Source organism: Mauremys mutica, chromosome 7 (assembly GCF_020497125.1).
Source record: "Mauremys mutica isolate MM-2020 ecotype Southern chromosome 7, ASM2049712v1, whole genome shotgun sequence".
In the NCBI taxonomy this organism is placed as follows: domain Eukaryota; kingdom Metazoa; phylum Chordata; order Testudines; family Geoemydidae; genus Mauremys; species Mauremys mutica.
The window spans coordinates 109075627-109099279 of NC_059078.1; the positions used below are offsets into that span (position 1 = coordinate 109075627).

Sequence of the window (23653 nt, forward strand, 5' to 3'; positions counted from 1 at the left end):
GTGCTGAATGAGTGCATTTCCCAGGGCAATTGATCCATTCATCCGTGGGCAGCCCCTCCCACTTTCTGAATCAAACTCACACAGTGTAACTGAAAACAGACCAGACTAGCTGTGAACTGTGCTCTTTTGAAACGCCATATAGATTTTGCAGTCCACAATGGTGCACCATCATTACCAGTGAGCCCAAACTGTACATCTGGAGGTGCCTCAGAAATGTGATTGGATACTCTTGTGTCAAGTTCATGCTGAGTATTATCATCTGACCAGCAGTGTAGTTTATGTGATACTCCTAATATAATGGGGATTTTTCACACCAGCATTCCAAAATACACTGAGCAGATTAGCAGCGCCCGCTTGTAGTATAACATTGGGCTGTTCCGAAAGCTAAGTATAACCCTAGCTTTGAATTAAAATAATCATGGTTCTACATGAGGATACATCAACATGAACTAAACATGTTAACCACCCTTATCTGACTATAGCTCTGATACAGCACTCAGATACAGTGCTGGGTGTATAGCAATATGTAGATAGAGAGCTTAGACAGGATATGGCCAGACCAGATTTCTGTGAAATGAGTTAATGCTTACATTATAGCATCACATGGTTGGCTTTCGTTTTGGGAGAAGTGTGCACAAACCGCTGAATATCCATGCATTGCTTTAACTGGCACTGTAGATGCCGAGGATTTTTAGATTCCTGGGGCACAGATGGAATTAGCAGAAACTAATCATTAATAGCAGGCTACCTTTCAGTGTTAGCAGGTGCAAGGACATTTTGTCAGTCTGAGGGAGCGACATTATTTCCTGTAATAATTTCAGTGGTCACTTGACTTCTTAAAGTTATCTTTGTGCTTTCTTAAAGTCCTTGTTTAACTCAAAAGGTATTTGCTTTCATTTCTTATCATTGGCTGATGTTAGATTTCCACAGGTCTTTGCTTTTGTGAGACTTCTATCCCTTTCCCTAGGTTTTGCACCTTTGCATTGCCTCTGTCCATCTGTCTTTCTGGTCTCTCCCTCTTCAGTTCTTTTTGCCTCTTTTCACAAACCACTGGAAAATTCAGATCAGGGATTTCCTGTTCTACTGCAAATTGCACTGGTCCCTGGGTATTCCTTGTTGCAGTTCGTGCTTTGCTTACATAGTGAACATCAGGAGAGTAGCAATTTATTTTAATTAAGATAAGTGATTAGAATTTTGTTTGTTTCTTTTAAAAAGTGTCACTACAAATATGTATGCATGTGCAGTCAGCAGTATCTCCAGGGACAAAAACTGTCATGTCATACATACCATAGTTTAACAAGAGCAATTCTAAATGCCAGCAAAGATCTCATCATTTGAAACCATTTTGATCTGACAGTATGTGATCTAAATAAAGAGTTTCGAGAAACTACAACCAACCACAAAGCCTGTTTCATACAGAGATGAGCGATACAGAGATCTTGTGTTCCCCTTAATAAACGGGCATGATACTGAGATACAGTGCTCATCACTGTGGCATAACCACAAAGGACCCAATTCAGAAAAGCACTTAAGCACATGCTTAAGTCCTATAGACATCGATGGGTCTTAAGCACATGCTTAAAATTAGGGTCCTAATCCATATAAAATGGAGCCAATTCTCCATTCTCTGCTACAGAGGTGCAGCCTGCAGACACTACAAGCTTAAAGGCTTTCCTGAATCTGGCCATAGATTTAAACAATTTGTAATGAGAAGGACGTATTTAGGATCTATACTGCAAGCGCTCCTATGAAAGGGAGAAGTCTCCTTTCTCAGTAACTGTGATCCTTTTATGCATATTTTAGTTATATCAGCTTGTCCAAAATGTCCCATCAAATGGCAGTAAATGGCTTTTAAAAAAATAAATGCATTTAATTACAACTGAATGGATCTGTGCTGATTGAGTTCTCAGATCTCAAGGTCTTAAAGCAGCCAGGCTGGGTAATGTGTAATGTATCCAAAACTAAGTGGGTACATTTGCATCCAGCAGACATTACAGAAGGTGGAAGAAATGCAAGAACTATTGCAAAGGGAAGCAACAGTAGGCCTGGATTTCCAGCATGTAAATTGCTGCTGCTAAGATACCTAATTCTTACTGGCAGATTTGGGGAAAATAACATATTAAGTCTTTGAGGGCTTGAGAGAGGCAGGTTGTCTGCTAGATCGGTTTGCTGATGGGATTTTTCTTTTTTCACAAAGGGTTTACTAAGTGTAATTATTATCTTTTGAGAGACTTGAACAACATTCTCTGCAGTGACTTCTGAAGACTCTAAAGATGAACATTTCAATTAATCATTTTGAATGCTGTTGGAATTCACTTATAGATCTCTGAGGCTAGAAGGGAATTTTAGATCATCGAGTCTGACTTCCTGGATAACACAAGCCTTAGAATGCCATCCGTTTACTCCTGTATGCAGCCCAATAAGTTTGCCTAAAGCATATCTTCCAGCAAGGCATCCTTTGATTTGAAAACAAAAAGAGATGGAGCATCCACCACTTCTTTCATAGCTTGGTCCAATATTAATTTCTCTCTATTAAAAAATTGGGCCTTATTTTTATTATGAATTTGACTGGCTTTATCTTACAGCCACTGGTTCTTGTTATGCCTTTCTCTGCTAGATTAAAGAGCCCTTTAGTACCTTTCAGGGGCGGCTCCAGACCCCAGCACGCCAAGCGCGTGCGTGGGGCAGCATGCCGCGGGGGGCGCTCTGCCGGTCGCCGGGAGGGCGGCAGGCGGCTCCGGTGGACCTTCCGCAGTCGTGCCTGTGGAGGGTCTGCTGGAGCTGCGGGACCAGCGGACCCTCCGCAGGCACGCCTGCGGGAGGTCCACCGGAGCTGCGGGACCAGCGACCGGCAGAGCGCCTCCCGCGGCATGCCGCCCTGCTTTGGGTATTTTCTCCCCAGGATATTCCTTAGAAAATATCTATGTCATGAAACATCCATGGTGGAGCAGGGAGAGTGCGGGGAGGAAGGGGAGAACACCAGTAAGTGTACAATAAGGACCATTTTTGTTCTCGCAGGGGGATGTCCTAAGTGAAGTAGCACATTTTTCCCTCTCTCTAAATTCAGCTGATTCTCTGACCTTGTTTGTGCAAACTGAATGCCGTTGTTTCATCTGCCTGTTTTCTGTTCCCTCTGCAGAATCGTCAAACCTTTAACAGCCTTAGCTGCCTTAGCACCACAGTGGACGACTGCGCTCAGCAGAATCAGTTCTGCCCTGGTGTCAACAGCCCCAAGTCATGGACAGCATCTCCTTCCTCCTCTGATGTCATGCCAGGCAGGACACCAGCCTGCACCCCCGTGCCAGAGCCACACTCAAACGCAGAAGAACGTAGAGTTAGCAAAGATGACCTCTCTTGGGAAGAGTCAGACTATTGCGCCACGGAAGACGAGAGCAGTAGAAAAGAAGATGAAAGGGCTTCATGGAAGAGTAGTGGAACAGGGGGGCGGAACGTCTTTCCGCTAGATGGTGAATTAGACATTGAGCAAATAGAAAACAATTAAAGGATATTGTTTGCGTCAGGGTTTGGGGATGTGAATTAAGAACAGTGAGTAGTAAAATCTTCTAGGTTTAATACTTGGGTTATACTGTATTTAGGCATAAAAGCAAATCAATGTTCTCGTCCTATCAGCAATAGGAGACAGAAGCAGCCTTGCCAAAATTTCATCAGGTATTCTGAGCAATTTTTTTTAAAATCTTGAAATTCTATGTAACTACTGTAGCCAGATATCAGCTAGTTTGGTTAAAATAGGCTTTGGAAAGAAGCATTCTAGAGATCTCCAAACTGCATTTTTTCCTCTCCACCATTAAGTCAAAAGCTTTTAGTAAACTTGAAATTGCTGGTGTTGGAGTAGCTGCAATTTCTTAGTGAATATGTGTGTTTAGATTTTTTTTTTTTAGGACTGGAAAATAAAGTACTGGTTTTGATTCACAAACTAGGTACTGTCTAGTACAGAGAGCCAGACTGAGAGGGGCTGTGTTATGCCTCAGTGGGACCCTCCTCAGCCTGGCCTTTCTGGGCAGCAAGCTATAAGGAATGTTTCATTTTAAGTGATCCATACCCCTTCTTCTGATTCCATACTGCACCTTAGACACTAGGAGAGGGGAGATTGCAAGGGGGTGATGAATCCTTAGTTTAACCTTTCATCCTGGAGATCATTATTCAGCTCAAGTCTGAGTGAGGGATCTTATAACTGAAACCCTGCAGTCTTACTTAGGCAACACTTCTACAGTCATAACCACAGAATCACCCCATATTGCCTTGCCATGAAGCCTTTTTAGTCCTGCAGTCGTCAACAGAGCCATGAGAGGGAAATCACAAGCATAGTGCTTGACATTTGATCATGAACACAGCAAAGGATTTATATTTTCAGTTTCCTTAATTCAACGAAAGCAGAGGGCAGGGAATGCACAATAAAAACAACCCCCATGGGGCCAGATCAACAGCTGACATAAGTTACCTTTGACATCAATGGAGTTATGCCTGTTTACACCAGCTGAAGATCTGGCCCACGTCTCAGTGTTTGGGAACTTCAGATCAGTGTTAGAGCTGTGCCAGGCATTAGCATAAGAGCAAATTCTGCCGTTTCTAAAAGAAGTTGCTATTAGACACAGCTGCTTTAGTGTTCTTCCTTTCAAGCCCCTTTTTTAGACCCAGTGGAAAAATAGTCCAGCTTTCTATTGGGCTTGTGAAAGCAAGGCTTTTAGAAGAGGCAGCTCAGTGTTTGGCAGGTAACATGAGTTCTAATGGTGACTGTTCTGATCTCGCGCCCATACCAGCGTCAATCTGAGTATCTCCATTGTAGTCAATGGAGCGAAGCCAGTAGAAAACTGGTATAAGGGAGATCAGAATTGGAGATTTAACAATAAAAAAAACCAAATGTCCCAACAGGCTCAGATTTTCGTAGATGTCCTTGTCCAGTGTGATAAGAGTACATTTATTAAAGCCTTTGTGCTTGTCGGGCACGTCTGGCAGGCAACATAGGGTGAAATTCTGAGCCAGTGGCAAAACTCAATGGCTTTAATGGGGGGGAGGGTAGGATTTCACATTTAGTTTTGCTGAAGACTCAAGGTACTTCATCACTGTAGGAGAGTCCAAGTGAGTCATTTGCCTCTTTTTGAAGAACTCGTGTGAAAGTCTGTCCAAGGTTTCATACACCAAAACCTTTTTGATTACTCCTCTGCCTCTACCTACATCTTGCCAGCCTTTTCGCCAGTACTTCTTACTTCAGGGATGTGATATTTTTTCTTTCTTTTAAGGGTTCACATGATTGTTTTACATTGGGCATGGAACTCACAATGACTGTGAGCCGACGTACAGAACACGGCTGGCACAAAGCATCTGGTGCAGCATTCGCCCTGTCTAAACTGATGGACAGCTTGATCTTACTGCACTTGAGGATTTCCACAGTGCCAATGCTGTACAGGGCTTGTCGCCAACTGTCATCCATGTTGTTTGGGTGTATGCAATAGGTGAGATGAGAAACCGCTTGCCGGTCACTTAGGATTGGTTTTATTATGTGATTTACCAAATCACAGAAATAAAACACATTCATTCAGAGAGGGTTTAACCCCCGTCCCGCTAACAAATCCAGATTTTCCATGCTTTCGTTTGGCGTGTTTTACTGTGAAATGGTTTGATATTAAATGCAGTATGATTGTTTGACAAAGTAAGCTCTCAAGATGTTGAAAAGCCAGGTAGCAGCACTGAAAGCTTTCCCTTTCCCTGCCCCCATTTTTAGCAACGATAAAGTGGTGAACATTACGTTTATACAATTTATTCTACCTTTTACCTTGGTAAAATAAGCTGTTCACTTGCTAACAGGTCTATGAGGAAACAATCTTTTCTTTTCTTTTTTACTTATAGGAAAACAATATCCTAGATATGGAATTTTAATCACATCTTCTTATGTTACTGCACTTTTTTTCTGCAGTGGTTCAAGATGTGTGTAGCATCTAGTATCACAGTGGAATCCATCCAGTTTTATAGCTTTATAATGCGTCCAGTCAAATTGCACAGAGTGTTTTGTTTGTAACAATGTTAATTTCAGCCCTCTCTCTAGATATGATGCTGGCACAAAGTGGAAGCCAAACAAGTAGTAATTTTTTGGGGGATGGGGATGATTTTATTTTTAATGTTCTGGAATTACACAGCTCCGTGAAAACAGTATTTTGTTCAATGCATTAATCAAGAAAACACACCTTATCTAAATCCTTTAGGCACATCATTTTGAAAGTGTGCATTCAGGCGGTTGTATGCCCGAGTTGTGGGTGCATAAAGATAATCATGCACACATTGAACTTTGCATTCAGAAGTGCATTCTGGGACATATGCACAATACTACCTGGGACATATGCACTTTTGTGTGCACACTTTTAAAAAGACACACTGACAAAATATGAGTTTCCTCAAAAGCCGACTATCTATACAGTGAAACCTTTAAAGCAGTGGGTCTCAACCAGGGGTACGTGTACCCCTGGGGGTACGCAGAGGTTTTCCGGGGGGGGGGGTACCTCAACTCATCTAGATCAGTGTTTCACAACCTGGGGGGCATGGATTGGGAGGGTTGCAAGTGCAGGGTGGGTGTTAGGGGGTGGCAAGCAGGGCAATTTACATGTTCCATGTTACATTGAGCCCCAGGCAGCAGGGCTCAGGCATGAGACTCCTGAAAGGGGTACAGAAGTCTGGAAAGGTTGAGAACCGCTGCTCTAAAGGAACGGACAAGATGAAGATGCTTTTGGGTAGTGCCCTTCTCATAAAGAACTGCTACTCAGGTCAGTCTGGGATGGTCTCTTCTGCTGGAAGATTGCCTAAGAAGGGTGGTTTCTTCACTGTATGAGAGAATATTTTGTTAATGTTTTATTGTCTATTTTACCTTTTATAGCCACACATCATACCATTTGGCTTCAGTGACTATTTTGAGTTTTCCTGTGCAAGTGAAATGACTGGTATTTCCCCTCAAATGATATTTCCCAAACTCTGCTGGTGGCGTAGCTCTGAGACATCAGTAACGTCAAATCAGCAACCAGTTGGACTGATGGAACAGTGTGCAAACACTCCCAAATCCTTTACTGTCAGTTCTGCTCCTGAACTGTTAGTACTGCCCCAATCTTCTACAGCACCAATCTTGTTCCCATTCCCTCTCCTCTGTCAAGAGGTTGCCTCTCTACTGTGTATCCCGCTGCTGCCGCCCCTTCTTTCTGACCTCTACAGCTCCACAGAGGTCAATATTCCTAAGCCTGACAGCTCACAGATGCAGTGGTGCGGTGGTTTACAGATGTAGTGCATTGAACCATCACCACAATGCTTCTAGAGTAGCTCTCTAGAAGTATCTAGAGTATCTTTTGCTATGCCGATTTGTGAAAACCTGGACTGACTTGTTTTTTAGTTGTTTTCTTTTAGAGCTATAGAAGCACTCTGGTATTTACATATCTCCGACTTTTAATTCATAAGGGCTTTTATTTTTTAAAGGGCTGCTATGCCATGTTAAAACATGCACAGTAGGAAAGTGACCAAATGGATCACTACCCAGCTGTATTCAACATAGCAGTAGCATACAGTTTACATTGCAGCACAACCTGTTTGCCTTACTAAAGATGCTTCTACAATGAGCAATGGCCTTAGATGGGCAAATTAGCATAGACACAAACTACATTTAGCAACAATTTTAGGCCACAGTGGTGTTTTGTTTTGAGGGTTGGTTTTTTTGTTTTTTGGTTTGTATGATTTTTGTACTGATTTTCAGGTTAATAAAGCCTTACTTTTAAAAAAAATTCTGTAGAGATAAAACATTTCCGGATGTATCTGTATATTAAAACAATTTTAAAAATCTGAACTAGAATATAGTATGTGCCTCAGATTCCGGGGACATCCTATTGATTGTAAAATTAGAAGGTGTGTTGCTCTTCAGAACATGATGGAAGCTCAGCAAGATCTTACACATGCAGTGACACCAGCTTAAAAACAATGGATCCCTATGGTGAGGATTTCTTAGCTTTTTAGGACTTCACCAATATTACACAGATGCTTTGAATAACCCGTACTTCAAATTCCTACCATATGCAAGAGTCTGGCACTAGGGAGCAAATGATTTTATATGCTAGGTAATTAACAGTCTAATCATCATGGAGATAGACAGTGACTGATTTGGAACATGGATCAATTTGGACTACAGACATTTAATGATGACAACAAAATATCAACAGCAATAAAATGTCAGCATTCAATAAAATTATTTTTAAAAAGTATATTAGTGGATAATGTCCTTCTTGTTAGCACCGGTAACATACTCACAGGAAATTTGCTGTGTATTTGCTGGTATAGCTCATTGAGGTTGTTCTATGAAAGATTGCAATACATCTTCGTGTGGAAAAAAGAAGACACAGGAAGTATTTGTAGAATAGATTGTAATTTCTCACATAATAGCCTATTTGGCCAATAAAGTTGTGTTTCAAGTGCATTGTTTAAAAATCCTGGATGACAGGACAATGGACTTATGTAGGACATTTTAGGATTGTAGCAGTGCTTTACAGAGTCTGTTTTTGATGTTTAAGAATCGAAAGAAGATGACGGACAAAAAAAGCCTTCTGAAAGCTATGAACTGAAGTAAGAGTCTCTCCATGTTAATTGCACAAATGCAAATGTACGTAAATGTATACAAAGTTGGATTTGTAGAAGGTGTAATCTTTGTTCAAAGACTGTTCTTTCACCTGAAAGTCAAGAAGACTGCTGATTTGTACTCTCTCAATGACTTTATTGCACTAGAGCAACTCAGTCTCAGGAATTTGCTTGTTACTTTTACTATGTAAATAAAGCTTCCTGGTTCAATAACCGGCTGCCCAGCACTGGTCTTTGTTTATTCTTTGCTATGTTTCATTACCAGGGTACCGCTGGTGTTGACAGAAGACTTCCTCTCCTGCTATAAAGACATGGAGCTTTGTGCTGTGGTTGTTCGGCTAGGTGGAACTTACCAAAGACAACAAATACCTTTTAAATCTCTGGGAATAACCATGGTGCCTGAAAAAAACAAGATCCCAAATAATCTCCCTCACATCTGTACACAAACAGGACCCTCCACATGACTTTCCTTCCTGTCCTGCATGGAGAGAGGTTGGAGCTCAGCCACTGCTGTGATTGCTTCACTCTTTTCTCTGGCCCCCACAGACACACCTATGCGGGGCCAGTTCTACAGTGGAGGAGTGGCAGAGACTAGGTAGAGTGGTGGATTGTTGCCCTAACCACCCTGCAGAAATTCCACTAGAAATGTATCACAGTCAGGGACTACTCTATCTTTTTCACAGGAACCTCTGGAGCAGCCATGGTGATGGATCACAACCCTTGAGTAATGGTGCTGCCCACACATACCATGGTAGGGATAGTATTTCTGTGCAGTTTTACAGAAACAGACACACATTTACTGTTGATGAACAAAGATACAATTGAGTCTGTTACTTTAAAGGAAAGGAAATCTAGTAACCTCCCTTCAAATAATAAGTGGTTATCTATATTTGGGTTTAGAAGGGCATGTTTACCTTTTGCCCCCACTGAACCTTAATATAACATATATATGTTCATTTTTCTTACAGCCTTAAAGTACAATACTATAGTTCCTCTGATTTGCTGTGCATTTGTATCATATAATGATTTAAGAGTGTCAAGCAAAAAAAATAAGGAATTGATGCACAGAACAAACGGATAATGGAAAGACATATACAACACATACACAATTTGGTTCATGATTCTTTGGGTGCCAAAAATAATTAAACCTTCTTTATAGTAGATGACCTGTACTATTTAGAGCCACTAGATAATTCACTGTTTCAGTGACACTTTTGATAGCTGTCTTTAATTAGGGTTTATGTTGCCCATTTACAGTCAAGCTGGCTTCAAAAAAATGTCATATATGCAACAACAGCATAACATTAGTTTCACTGCGCACTTGTGGGGTCCAGTTGCTGTATCATCATGAGATCAGGATGCAAAGACACAGTGAGTGGGTGAGTACCAAAACCTTCCCCGGACAGCTGAATTGAAGGTGCAGATAATAATAATATTGGCGGGCTTATCCTAGGCTTCATTCATCTATCCACATTAGGGCTGTGAATTAATCACAGTTAACTCACATGATTAAGTAAAAAAAATAATTACGATTAAAAAAATTAATTGTGATTAATCACAATTTTAATTGCACTGTTAAACAATAGAATCCCAATTTAAATTTGTTAAATATTTTTGGATTTTTTCTACATTTTCAAATATATTGACTTCAGTTACAACACAGAATACAAAGTGTACAGTGCTCACTTTATATTATTATTTTTATTACAAATATTTGCACTGTAAAATGATAAACAAATTAAATAATATTTTTCAATTCACTTCATACAATACTATAATGCAATTGTGAAAATGAAACTTACAATTTTTTTTTTGTTACATAACTGCACTCAAAACCAAAACAGTGTAAAACTTTAGAGCCAGGGGAGGCTCTAGGTATTTTGCCACCCCAAGCACGGCAGGCAAGCTGTCTTCAGCGGCTTGCCTGCGAGAGGTCCCCGGTCCCGCGGATTCGGCAGCATGCCTGCGGGAGGTCCGGCGAAGCCGCGGGACCAGCAGACCCTCCGCAGGCATGCTGCTGAAGGCAACCTGCCTGCCGCCCTCACGGCGACTGGCAGAGCGTCCCCTCCATGGCTTGCCGCCCCAGGTATGCGCTTGGCGTGCTAGTGCCTGGAGCCGCCTCTGTTTAGAGCCTAAAAGTCCACTCAGTCCTACTTCTTGTTCACCCAACATTTACATTTACAGGAGATAATGCTGCCCACTTCCTATTTACAATGTCACTTGAAAGTGAGAACAGGTGTTCACATGGCACTTTTGTAGCTGGCATTGCAAGATATTTACATGCCAGATATGCTAAACATTCGTATGCTCCTTCATGCTTTGGCCACCATTCCAGAGGACATGCTTCCATGCTGATGACACTCGTTAAAAAAATAATGCATTAATTAAATTTGTGACTGAACTCCTTGGGGGAGAATTGTATATCCCCTGCTCTGTTTTACCCACAGTCTGCCATATATTATGTTATAGCAAGCTCGGTTGACAACCCAGCACATGTTGAGAACATAAGAACGACCACACTGGGTCAGGCAAAGGTCCATCTAGCCCAGTATCCTGTCTCCCGACAGTGGCCAATGCCAGGTGCCCCAGAGGGCATGAACAGAACAGGTACTCATCGAGTGATCCATTCCTTGTTGCCTATTCCCACCTTCTGGCAAACAGAGGCTAGGGACACCATCCCTGCCCATCCTGGCTAATAGCCATTGATGGACCTATCTTCCATGAATTTATCTAGTTCTTTTTTGAACCCTGTTATAGTCTTGGCCTTCACAAAATCCTCTGGCAAAGAGTTCCACAGGTTGATTGTGCATTGTGTGAAATTAATTTTAAGAACACTTTCACTGCAGATTTCACAAAACTCAAAGAAGGTACCAATGTGAGATTTCTAAAGATAGCTACAGCACTCAATCCAAGGTTTAAGAATCTGAAGTGCCTTCCAAAATCTGAGAGGGATGAGGTGTGGAGCATGCTTTCAGAAGTCTTAAAAGAGCGACACCTCCAATGCAGAAACTACAGAACCCAAACCACCAAAAAAGAAAATCAGCCTTCTGTTGGCAGCATCTGACTGAGATGATGAAAATGAACATGCATTGGTCCACACTGTTTTGGATTGTTATCAAGCAGAACCCATCGTCAGCATGGATGCACATCCTCTGGAATGGTGGTTGAAGCATGAAGGGATGTATGAATCTAACACATCTGGCACATAAATATAATTTGACACCAGCTACGACAGTGCCATGTGAATGCCAGTTCTCACTTTCAGGTGACATTGTAAACAAGAAGCGTTACCTCCTGCAAATGTAAACAAATTTGTTTGTCTCAGCGATTGGCTGAACAAGAAGTAGGACTGAGTGGACTTGTAGACTCTAAAGTTTTACATTGTTTTATTTTTGAATGCAGTTTTTTGGTACATAATTCTATATTTGTAAGTTCAACTTTCATGATAAAGAGATTGCACTACAGTACTTGTATTAGGTGAATTGAAAAATACTATTTCTTTTGTTTTTATAGTGCAAATATTTGTGATTAAAAATATATAAAGTGAGCACTGTAAACTTTGTATTCTGTGCTGTAATTGAAATCAATATATTTTAAAATGTAGAAAACATCCACAAATATTTAAATAAATGGTATTCTATTATTGTTTAACAGTGCGATTCATCGTGTGATTAATTGCAATTAATTTTTTTAATCACTTGACAGCTCGAATCAACATTATTCCTATAGATGGACTGCTACACAATTGGCAGCTACCTCAAGGAAGGTGTTTGGGTGCAGGATCATAGTGCACTAGGAATACACTGAAATACCTTAGCAGAGTTACATGCAGTGTTATTGTAGCTATGTTGGTCCCAGGATATTAGAGAGACAACGTGGACCAACTTCTGTTGGTGAGAGAGATGAGCTTTCGGGCTAACACAATGCTCTTAGAGTTATGTAAAGACAACACTGTGGCTATCTGCAGCCCAGACTATCAGTCCTTTGCTTTCATGCACTCTAAATTCTTTCATAAACTAGACGGGAAACAGGTTGAATGATCAAACAATTAAAAAGTGTCAGGCCAGATGGCAGGAGATTTATCTGGCAAAATTTACACTACTTAATCTGATATGGTTAACGAACGAAAAGCACACACTATAGACAAAAATGCTCTGTGCCCATTACAGTTACCTTGTCTTGAACAAAGAAGTATTGTTATGTTTCAATATTCCTAGTCAATATTTCAAGTGTCTAGTTTGACTAAGGTGTATCTTTATTCCATCCCCATTTGGATGAGTGCAACAGAGCAGACTGTGTGTGAAACATTACCAAAAGAAGAAAAAATAAAGGAGGGGAAAACTTATTTGCTGATGAATGACCATCTGAAGTGAAGTCATTTCCACTAGCTAGTGATTTTAAAACATAAATTTACTTGATTTTAAATCTAAGTATCCCAAAGTGGGGAGCCCAGTTTAGCGGCTAGACTGTGTGGCTGGAAAACAAATACTGGGCATCCCTTTTCTGCTAGTGGATTGTTTTGTGACTTTAGCCAACTCATAACCTTTCTCTGTGTCAGCTTACCTAGATGTAAAATGGGTATACCACCACTTTACTACCTTGTATGAGTATTTGCAAAATGCTCTCGGAACCTCTAATGGTCAGTACTTTCCCCCAAATATCTACATTGTTAAAATTTCAAGACATTCTAACTACTAAGAAAGAAGCTCTGCCTACTATTTAGATGTTATGCAATCTGAACAGTGGCTGAATGCAGCTAAAGGCATAGGAGATATAAGTGAAAAATAGTTCTAATAAACCCCAGAGTGCTTTATGTATAATTTCTCTGTAGATACTTTATTAATTATTGTAACTGATATTTCAGTAGTGCTTCAAAACTCCAGTGAGTGATTGGAGCCATATTGTGTTTGATGCTGCACAAACACATAACGTATAGATGAGCCCCGCCCCAAAGCGCTTACAATTTTTGTTTTAGGATGACAAACAACAGGTAGGTACAGCAAACGGAGCTCAAGGTAACAGTCAGATGATTATGCTGAGGGCTTCTGATTTTTGGTTTTAAACACTAGTAAAACCCCGCTAATAAAAATAAAGACAGGTGTTTGTCCATTAAACACAGAAAAGATGACTTGTATCGAAGGGCTTGTCTACAAGGGGCAGCAATGTGGATAATGGGGGTGTGGTTTCTAAGGCACACTAATGTGTTGCACGTTAGTTGGTCCACGTAGACCCTGCTAATGCGCTTTAACATAGTGCTGTTTGCACCACTCTCGGGAACGTTACAAAGAGATTACTCGTTACACTGTTTACTATTGTAATGAGTAATGTACATAATATGCACATTAATATGCACAAAGAGGCAGGCCTGAAATGCCCTTGTATGACAAGTGCAATAAGAAAGGGTCACCGCACACCAGCGGCTTAGGTTCTGGCGTTACAAAAAAAATTCTACTTCACGCTTATAACCTAGGGTCTTAAAGTGGTTTATAAGCACTGCTTAACAAATCCTCATCACCCCCTGTCCATGTATTAATACTCCCATTTAACAAATGGGGAAACTGAGGCAGAGACGTTTAAGTGACTTGTCCAAGGTCACTCAAGAAGCCTGAGGCCCATTAGACCACAGATCTTCTGCATCCCAGTCCAGTCTAAGACACAAGCTCATTCTTATGGTTAAAAAGCAAAGGGAATTTAGGATTTGCCTATTAATTCACTGTCCTAAATCAAGGCTAAGTGATATTTTTTGAGTGTGACCAGCTAATTCCTGATAATTGCAGCCATACAACCAGACAAAGCAGGCAGCAGCTGACCTAAGGCTAAGTTAGGAGGAAGTTCTGAGGCAGTGAGTGACGCAGTTCAGTACCAGTTCTGTATGATTAGATGACACATCCTTTCTCTAAAGCTGTTTAGAGGCGGGCATGGAGTTTCTATTGTAATCAGATGAAAGTTCAGGAAGGATTGGATTTGTAAGAGTTTGTGTGAAGCAAAGTTTTGTTTTGTTTTTAAATAGTTACTGATGTTAAGGAAATTATTTTTTATGCCTATAATCCCAGCTGATCAGAGACTTTGAAAAGTAGGGACAGTTTTTCTTACCATATTGAGATGAGAGGTGGGGAGGGGAGAGAAGGCCTGATCTTTAGGTTTTAAAGAAATGCTTTCTTTGGTATCGAACCCAAAGCCAGCTTCCATATGGGGTCCTGATTCTCAGAACTGCTGAGCTCCCAGCACTCCAAATGAAGTCAGTGGTAACTGCAGGTGCTCTGCTTCTCTGAAATCAACCCTGTGAATTTATTTTAAGAAATGCTCACAGGAAGCCCTAAAAAATGAGCAGGAATTCAAGCAACCTGCCCCTCCTATCCTTTTGTATTCTGACATTGACTAGGTGTTAGCAGCCGAAGCATTTTACAGGCATTTGGGATATTAAATATCATGGGACAGTGTTTGAATATTATTAAGCCCTGGGTCAGTCTGTGACTGATTTAAATAAAGTTAATAATGCTTAAAAAGAGGTCTAGGGAGTGGACACGGACTCCATTTCAGCAATAAATAATAAACTCAACTTAGCACTTCTCAGCAGCCATATTTGCTGCGTAGATTCAGCTGGGCTGCAGAGAGAGGCATTTGACTTGGAGTGTCCTTAACATGACATTTACCGCAACATGCACTGTGCTATCTCCAGTAGATTTCCCACGGAGAAATTTATCAAACAGATACGGGTCATAGGGTTCAGGTAGCTACAGTAGTTAGGGTGTGGTGTGGGTGTTTGGTATCCAAGAGAATTGGAGGTGAGCATAGAAATAAATACTGCAAAAGAAACAAAGCCCTATTTATAAAATAGTCCTGCGCCTTCCTGAGGAGGTAGAGGAGCTGATTAATGCAGCTGCAAAATCTTTTTAACTCCACACTACAGTATACACCTATTTTAGTTATCCAAGATATGCTGTGGGTGCTCCACTTCCTACCATGATCTGGATTGGTTTGTGTTACACAACTCTGTTTTCTTTGATCCACAGTTAAAGAGAACTGTAACTCACTCTCCTGAAAATCAGTGGCCGCTTTCCCAGGAGCCTGAGTGAGACTTTGATGAAAGGCATGTAAATGCAGTGAGACTGAATAGCAATAGATAACACAGAGATACTCATTTAGAATATGGCAGGAGCATTACCATTCAGTTATAAAAGCAGCCCTAGCCCCATTCTGAAGGTCATGAGGAAGTGACAGTAATGATGTTACAGTGAAACTTTAGCACCATTTATAGCCAGGGCAATTTCCCCAGCAGAAAGGTATAACCCTCCCCACAGTGCAAGAATGGAGACCGTGTATAGAGCATATTCACAGTCTCCTCTGCTAAGTCTTGACTTTCAGGTCCACAGCAAACATGGCAACCTACAGAGGCAATAACACCAGTAGGTTAACACAACATAGCTTAAAATCAAATATTTTACAGTGATGGCTGGAGGAGGAGTAGAGCCCAAGGCTCAGCTGGTATTACACAGTAAGTCTGCCCCTAATGACTCCGGAGATTTAAGGCACAAATGACAGCACCTGGGAGAACTGAAATGCTTGGGTCAGATTTTGGTAGCAGGAAGAGAACTAACCTTTTCCTTTTGCTCACATCCCCCACCCAAAGACACTCCAATCCCACCAGCTGCCTGCATTTGCTACTCCTTAGTTGCCAACACCTCATTAGTGTTTGTTACCTACATTAATGATCTTTTCTGTTACAGGTTGTTCACATGCTAAAACTTTAAAGTATTTAAACCACTTCTTTGGTAGTTAGAGCCACTGTTCTTGAATGAAGATGAACAAGAAACAGTCTAGGAAGGCAGCAAGGGCATACTCGATTGGTTTTGCTAACTTGTTGAGCTGAACTGATTTGAATGTGTTTACATTAGTCATAACCCCACACATCCCCTGGCCCTATAATAGCTGTGTCATTCCACTGAGTCTGAACATGTATTTGTACAAGACTATGCTAAGTTTGGTGGCTTTCCAGAGTTTCTAACTATTTTCACTCATTCTTCTGTTTGTCACCTTCTCCAATATGGCAAAGAAGGGGCCATACGTGCATGATAGGTTCTGGGACTAGTGTTGAGAAAAGGTTGTGGTGCAGCATTTTAGCACTAAGTTGTATTTGGTCAAACCACTTTAGTTAATATAGACAATGTGGGTAATATACCATAGGAGTTAGCATTTTTATAGTGCTTGGTCTACTCCTTAACCCTCACAACACCCCATGAGGCAGGTACTTAAGTGTTACTCTGTTTTTGATAAATGATGAAACTGTCAGAAAGGTGAAGTGACTTGGCCAAGGCCACACAGAGTCAGTGGGAGAGCTCAGATTAGCTCTCAAGGTGATGACCTGACTCCCAATCTTCTGCTTATTCCTCCAGACCCCACCATTTTACAACCACCAAGCTCCCCCCATTGCTGTCTATCACCTCCCCACTGACCACTAGGTTCTTTTCTGGTGCATTAGAGCTTGCGGATGTTTTCTTCCATTATTAAAGCTCTTATAAGAGCTTTGGATAACATTGCTGCACTGTGTGTGCAGATGGCTAAAGCTTCATATTATGTATTATATGAAGAATTTATCAAAATTGGAGCTAGAAGAGACCTGTTATTCAGCTAGTCCTTTCCCATCTAACAGTGCATAGCACTCCAAGGAGCAGATTTACTAGTGGTTTGTCCAGGCTAGTTTTAAATGTCTCAAGCAATGAGGTTTCTACCACTACCCTTGGGAAATTATGCCACAATGACCTAGATAAAAAAGATGGCTCCACAAAGTCTCATCTTCCACCAAAAGGGAGGCATCTCTGTAAATAATAGGCCAGGTAAGGAATTTGCCATAGGGTAGCAGAACAGTCCTGTCTCTCCCAGTACTAAACACTCCCTACCCCATAAAAAGGCCCATAACTTCCTGAGTGCAGCTTCTTATGCACCTGAAGGCTCCCTTTGTTGACTGCACCCACTCATTCACAGCTGGGTGACTGACAGACTGATTAGGGATTTTGGCTGGTTGCAGCTTTTTTAAAGGGGCAGTTCACAGGCCCTTCAGTTGAGTTCCTAAGGGACTGATCTTTTACATATATATAGACACAACCCAAGGCAGCTGTATAATAGATCTGTGTGAGATGCCATGCCGGTCACTTGCTGTTGGGAGGTACTATCTGTACATTTAGGGGAGACAAAAATCTTCTCACTTCCACTTCCAACTCCTTTTGAGCTCACCTAAACTGCTCTCACGAGCACATTCTTGGAGAAAAGAGGCAGCAAGCATTTTAATGTGGCCAGTACTGCTTTATCTAGAGGGGAATGGGAAATAAATACAACTCTGTGTATCTGTACAACCCTAGAACCCCCTCCCTAAGGAATGGAAGAGTTTCCATAATACTACAGGCCAATAGCATTTATTTAACTAGCAGACACGCAACAGTAAATTTCCTAAAGGGACTGGGTCCTCTGGTAACAAGGACAGTTTTGATCACAGTTGAGTTAACTTCTCAATGACCATTATCTTTTAGTAGCCAGGGCTTTCTGGAGACCTTCTAGTCTCCTGTTGGCAGAGATCTCACTGTGGTATGTCTGTTGTCCCCTTGCACATTACCAGCAGAGGATATTTTGACAGGAAGGGAAATCCCACATAACAAACTATCTGTTCTTAAGTTAGGGCATTTTCCCTTTAGCTCTTTCACCCCAACATTTCCTCCCTCCCCCCCATTATAAGCTTGAGTTTGAAACTCTCTCTTGGTGTGGATCTAGGCTGAAAGCAAATGCTTTGAAACCATGCTTTACTATTGAAAATGCCAGCACTAGTCTCTGTGTACATTTTTAACCCTCTCTTAGCTTTTTCTTTAACTCATAATTTCTTTCATTGCCTTCACTTGCTTTTACTCATTTTACCCCAAGTTGTCTGTCTGATAAGGATTGATAGAAAAAATTCTACTCCGTTCTCAGGGCCCAGTCACGCTAACACCAGGTTGCAAGTCCTTCAGTAAAAGAAGCAAGCCTCAAAATCTTGATGACCCCTCTCAACCCCCAAATTTTCCCCTGTGAAATGATCTTGGGGAGACTTTAAAGGTAAAACTTTGAAAAAAGAAAACCCACTGTTAGAATCCATGTAGGTGGGCTTAAGGGAGACAGTGTGGCCTAGTGGTTAGCACAGCTGAACTCGACTAAGAGCCCTGGGTTCTATTCCCAGTTTTGCTCCTGACTGTGTGTGACCTTGGGAAAATCACTTAACCTCTCTGTGCCTCTGCCTCCAAATCTGTAAAGTTCACTTAATGTGTCTTGCCTTTGTAACATGCTCTCCAGAGTCCCAGTCCAGTGCTCTATCCACTAAGCCACATTCCCTCTCATAGCACATGCTTTGGGCCTTTGAAAAATCTCCCCATAAATGATTGGAAAGAATCAGTGTGATATGACCGAATACAGTAATGTTCTCACTTGTAGTCACTGGAATGATAGGACGAGGATCTTATATTTTCTCTCTTTTAGTTTGTCCTTTTTGGCAGCTGTTTCCACCCAGTTTGACAGGTAGAAAAACAGCTGTTCATGTTCTTATTTTCCTCGAGCTATTTGTGTACAGGAACTTCGATGCTTCAGGACTTTTGCTGAAGTCTGTTTCCCATCCTCATCTTTGCCAAAGATATTCTTGTTCTGTTGCATTTTAAAGCATTTTTTCCACAGTATCTCTATAACAATATCATCCTGGCATCCAGTGAATTCAGATTACCTCTGGCATCAGCAGTGAATCACCTATGTAACATGGTGTGCAGGGGCCCTTAATGAACTTAAGTTTGCAGGCACAGATAGTTGGGAATGCACCACATATTATCTCTTCCTGTAATCCTATTCTTAGAGAATCCTTAAGAAATTGCCAGAGATGCATAAAGGACGACTTGGATGGCTGAAAACAATGAAAGAGTCAGAATCACAGTACTTGGGTTTATTAATTCAGTAAGTCAGTTCTCTAATGAAGACAGCCACCAAAAGACCCCCATATCAATCATGTTATTCCTCAATTTGTAATAACTGTACGTATCTCCAGAATCTAAACCACTGCAGCGCCAGACAACTGTCAATATGTAGAGAAATGCAATTAAAGGTTTGACAAACGCATAACAAGGGGAAATCTGAACATGAAGCCTGAATAAACTGCCAGACATGGGAAAATTCCCTTATCATCCTTTCCACGATGACATCATCACAATCTTGGGCAGTGAGAGCCCAGAGAGATGTTGCACTAATCCTGGGCTAGGCTGTGCAAGATGCACCCACCAAGATGAAGGAGAGCCACAGAATTGGAAGGGACCTCAGGAGGTCATCTAGTCCAAGCCCCTGCTCAAAGTAGGACCAATCCCCAGGTAGATTTTTGCCCCTGATCCCTAAATGGCCCCCTCAAGGAGTGAACTCACAATGCTGGGTTTAGCAGGCCAATGCTCAAGCCACTGAGCTATCCCTCCCACCTGGCCCCAGAGGCTGAGCCGGGGAGGAATCCTGCCCTGAGTTCCCCGGCACACAGGAGGATATCTCCTGCTTTTACAGTCTGCAGCAGGTGCAGCATGCTCTCCGGTGCACTGGTTCCACTCTGGAGACAGATGAAGGGGGCCATGCCATGACTCTAGTCCTGCCTCATCCCCCTTAGCTGGACTGTGTCCTTGATGGTGCCGGTGGAGCACAGAGATTGTAATTGTGGTTGTCCCTTATACAGACCATGCAATGGGGGTGATGTCGCCTTCCCCCTTCCTCACTCTATCCACAGACACAGTTTGATCTATTTCTATAGTACACACTAAAGTACACTATTTCTATAGTACACACCTTTTTCTGTTGTTACTTTATAAAGCATTTTTCCCTTCTGTAACCATAAGGGTTTTTGACGTGAGAGTTCATTTTACCCAGGCACTAATTTTTTGGGCTGAATTCACCCCTGGGGTAGCTTCTGTGAAGTCCGTGGTGCTGCACGGGGGTGAATTTGGCCCCATGTGTTTAGGTGCTATGTATCAGGGTCTAATCCCACAAGGTTCTGGGTGTTCTCATCTCCCGCTGGCCTCAACAGGAGTTGAGGGTGCTCAGCACCTTGCAGGATTAGTCCTAGCACATTCACAAGATTTAATTTGCTTCAATGATTAGTAATGGCTGAAAACCACAAGGGCAAAATATAAAGCAGTTAATGTAGGCAGCAGTGTGCTATTTAATTCACAGACCATTTCACCATCCTCTTCCTGTTACAAGTAAGATTTCCAAGCAATAGCAATGCAGGGCAAAGTCATTACTTGGCTTTTTAAATCTGGGAACCGAACACCAGATCATTAAGCCTGGCACCCAGCAGCCATAAAACAACATTTAAGCATCGGAGGCTATTTTTAGCAGTTGAAGACTAAAACAGTGTGACTAGATGGTGACAGTTCAAATGTGGGACACCCATGCGAAGCAGGACTTAAGTGGCCCCTAGACCTTGTACTTGGACTTCAGTTGTGGTGGAATTGGGCCAATGCTGAGCATTTCTGAAAATCCCACTGATAGCAGGTCCCGACCGCTGCCCTGAGCAGCTTCAAAGCCACCACTCACTAGGCTGAGAAATCTCAAACAAGACGCTACGCTTAGCCGATGGTTACACCCAGCCAGGTGGAAATCAAGGATGTCATTACGAGACGAGGGGGTTCCCCCAAAACTTCACCTTGGGACTGGTGTGCGCACGCATCTTACACACAAAGTTCTGGACTCATCTACAAAAAGGGGCAGCCTAGAGCCTGACCTAGGCTGCCTGGGGATTCCCCCATGCGGGGGCAACCCACTGCTCCCTAGGCAGGGACAGAGTCTGGCCCAATGGTGCAAGAGCCACTTGTGTCAGTTAATTTTATCTGTTCTTCCTACTGCATGGCTACATGGCAGTCAAGGGAATGCGCGGGTGCTAGAAAATCAGACGATTCACGGAAGTCATAAGCACCTGTTAGGTTTAATGTTTTTAATCATTAAGGCATTTCATTTTAGTACCTAGAAATGAGAAGCTTTGAAAATCAGGCAGTTAACGACAAACTATTAGCATTACTGGTTTCCTATGGTTATTTGCATATGTGTAGAAATTAGGTGAAGAGAGGGAAATGAATTAAACAGGGGAAGAGATGTATGCTAGGCTTCAGATGTCAAGTCCAACTTCTTTGTGCCTTTAAATCGGTATCTTCTACAGCACGATCACTTGTGCAACTGTTTCACAATAATGTCCACTGCTTCTGCGAGGTTGTTCACGTATCCATCTGCCTTCACTTCCGGGTGTTGCTCATCACAAGGCCTGCAGAGGAGAGAGTAGGGTGAAACTGGTAAAAGTGGGAGTGGACGTTCCATAAACAGGCACATAAAAATGAATTATGGTTTCTCAGAAATACATGAAGAGAAGGGCAGATGTTAAGTTTTGTTACAATGCAATTATCCATTTGTCTGGTAAGTACTCCCATGAAACCATAATATTGCCACTGACACACATCAGGTTTGGGATATTTGTTGGATGACACTTGTCTATCATTAGAACTAATGTAGAATCTACTCAATCATTTCTCCGATAAATGCCAAACCCGCTTAATTGTGATAATTACCAAGGATGCCTCTCAGTGACTCTAGACACAGATAATGGCACAGCCAGTCAATCTAAATGTCAGATCTAATGTAGAGGTGGGCGAAATTTTTCTACCAAAACTTTTTTCAGCAAAAAATGCAGCTTCTGTGAAACCAAAATATTTTGCAATTTTGTGCTAAATTCACCAAATTGTTTTGATTGAAAAAAACATAAAAATAACCCCCTAACCTCTGAAAAATATTAAAACATGTTTGTTTTGACGTTTTTGAAACAAAACATTGATTTTTCTATTCCAAATGATATTTTGTTTCCAAATTTCCTTTCCTTTTATTTTTTTAAAATTAAAAATGTAACAAAAGCTTGAAAATGAAATGAAATATTCTGTTTCACCCAAAAGATGTTTTTTACTTTTTGAGTCACGGAACGTTTTGAAAAAAAAACTGTTTTCAGGTTGACCGGAAACAATTTTAATGTTTTGATTTGTTAGAATTGCCAGCAAACTGAAAAATCTGTTATTTGCGTAGCTCTAGTTTGAGGGTGTCCGCAAGCCTTTTCATGGCACCGAAAAGTGTGAGCTGGCGTTTCTTCTCACATGCTTCCCAGTGTGCAGCTATTAGTTTTCTTTAGTGTCCCTCCATTATGGCGGATAAATAAGTCAATGCCTGGTTTACTTCTGAATATGTTTTACTGTTGTTACTATAATTATTTGTATTATGGCAGGACCTACAGGCCCCAACCAAAATGAGGTTGCATTGTGCTAGGCACTGTATAAACAGAGTGGGAGACAGTCCATGCCCTGAAGAACTTACATTCTAAACAGACAAAGGATGGAGAGAAAACACTAACAGAGAGGTGGAGTCACTCCCCCTAAGATCACAGAATTCTTCCTCTGAGGAGAAATGCCAAACTGTCCCCACTCTCTTTCTCTTTATTGCGGCTGGGAGGTAAATCTTTCCCTATGCTTCCACTATCATCTGCATTAGCTCCACTCCCTCTCTGCACCTAATTAATCTCATGTGATGTTCTTCAAATCCCATGAGAAAGCCCCATCTTTCTTCTCTGGCTGAAGATGACACCAAGTCCTCACTCTAATAATAAACAGCAATAATAATTGGCTCTTAAATAGAAAGTTTTCAATCCGCAGCTCTTAAAGCACTTTACAAAGAAGGTCAGTACCATCACCCCTATGTTACAGATGGGAAACAGAGTCACCGAGAGGCAAAGTGACTTGCCCAAGGTGAGCCACTAGGCCAGTGGCAGAGCCAGGGACAAATCTAACTTATCCTATGTGCTAACTCTGACATTTTCCCCAAGCTCGATCATTCTTCCTGAAGTTTTGCCTTCATATTCGTTTCCCTCTCTTTTTCCCACCATCTCTACAGATCTTAGGTGTGTGTTATATTATACCCTACATATCTTCCACAAATCTGCATGGACAGATGATTTGGCTGGAGAATATTC

General features: G+C 41.6%; 2 protein-coding genes across 3 annotated transcripts in view; one reads left to right on the forward strand and one right to left on the reverse strand.

Annotated features, from left to right (window-relative positions):
- Window positions 1–8829, forward strand: part of FAM53B (family with sequence similarity 53 member B) — a 128759-nt gene extending 119930 nt beyond the window's left edge. For both annotated transcript variants that reach the window (XM_045023821.1, XM_045023822.1), the window contains exon 5: window positions 3140–8829. In XM_045023821.1, coding sequence (XP_044879756.1) covers window positions 3140–3502 — 363 coding nt within the window. In that variant the 3' untranslated portion in view covers window positions 3503–8829. The remainder of the gene's footprint in view (window positions 1–3139) is intronic.
- Window positions 8830–21558: 12729 nt separating this feature from the next.
- Window positions 21559–23653, reverse strand: part of LOC123374183 (phospholysine phosphohistidine inorganic pyrophosphate phosphatase) — a 168632-nt gene continuing 166537 nt past the window's right edge. The window contains exon 7 of the mRNA XM_045023823.1: window positions 21559–21910. Coding sequence (XP_044879758.1) covers window positions 21814–21910 — 97 coding nt within the window. The 3' untranslated portion in view covers window positions 21559–21813. The remainder of the gene's footprint in view (window positions 21911–23653) is intronic.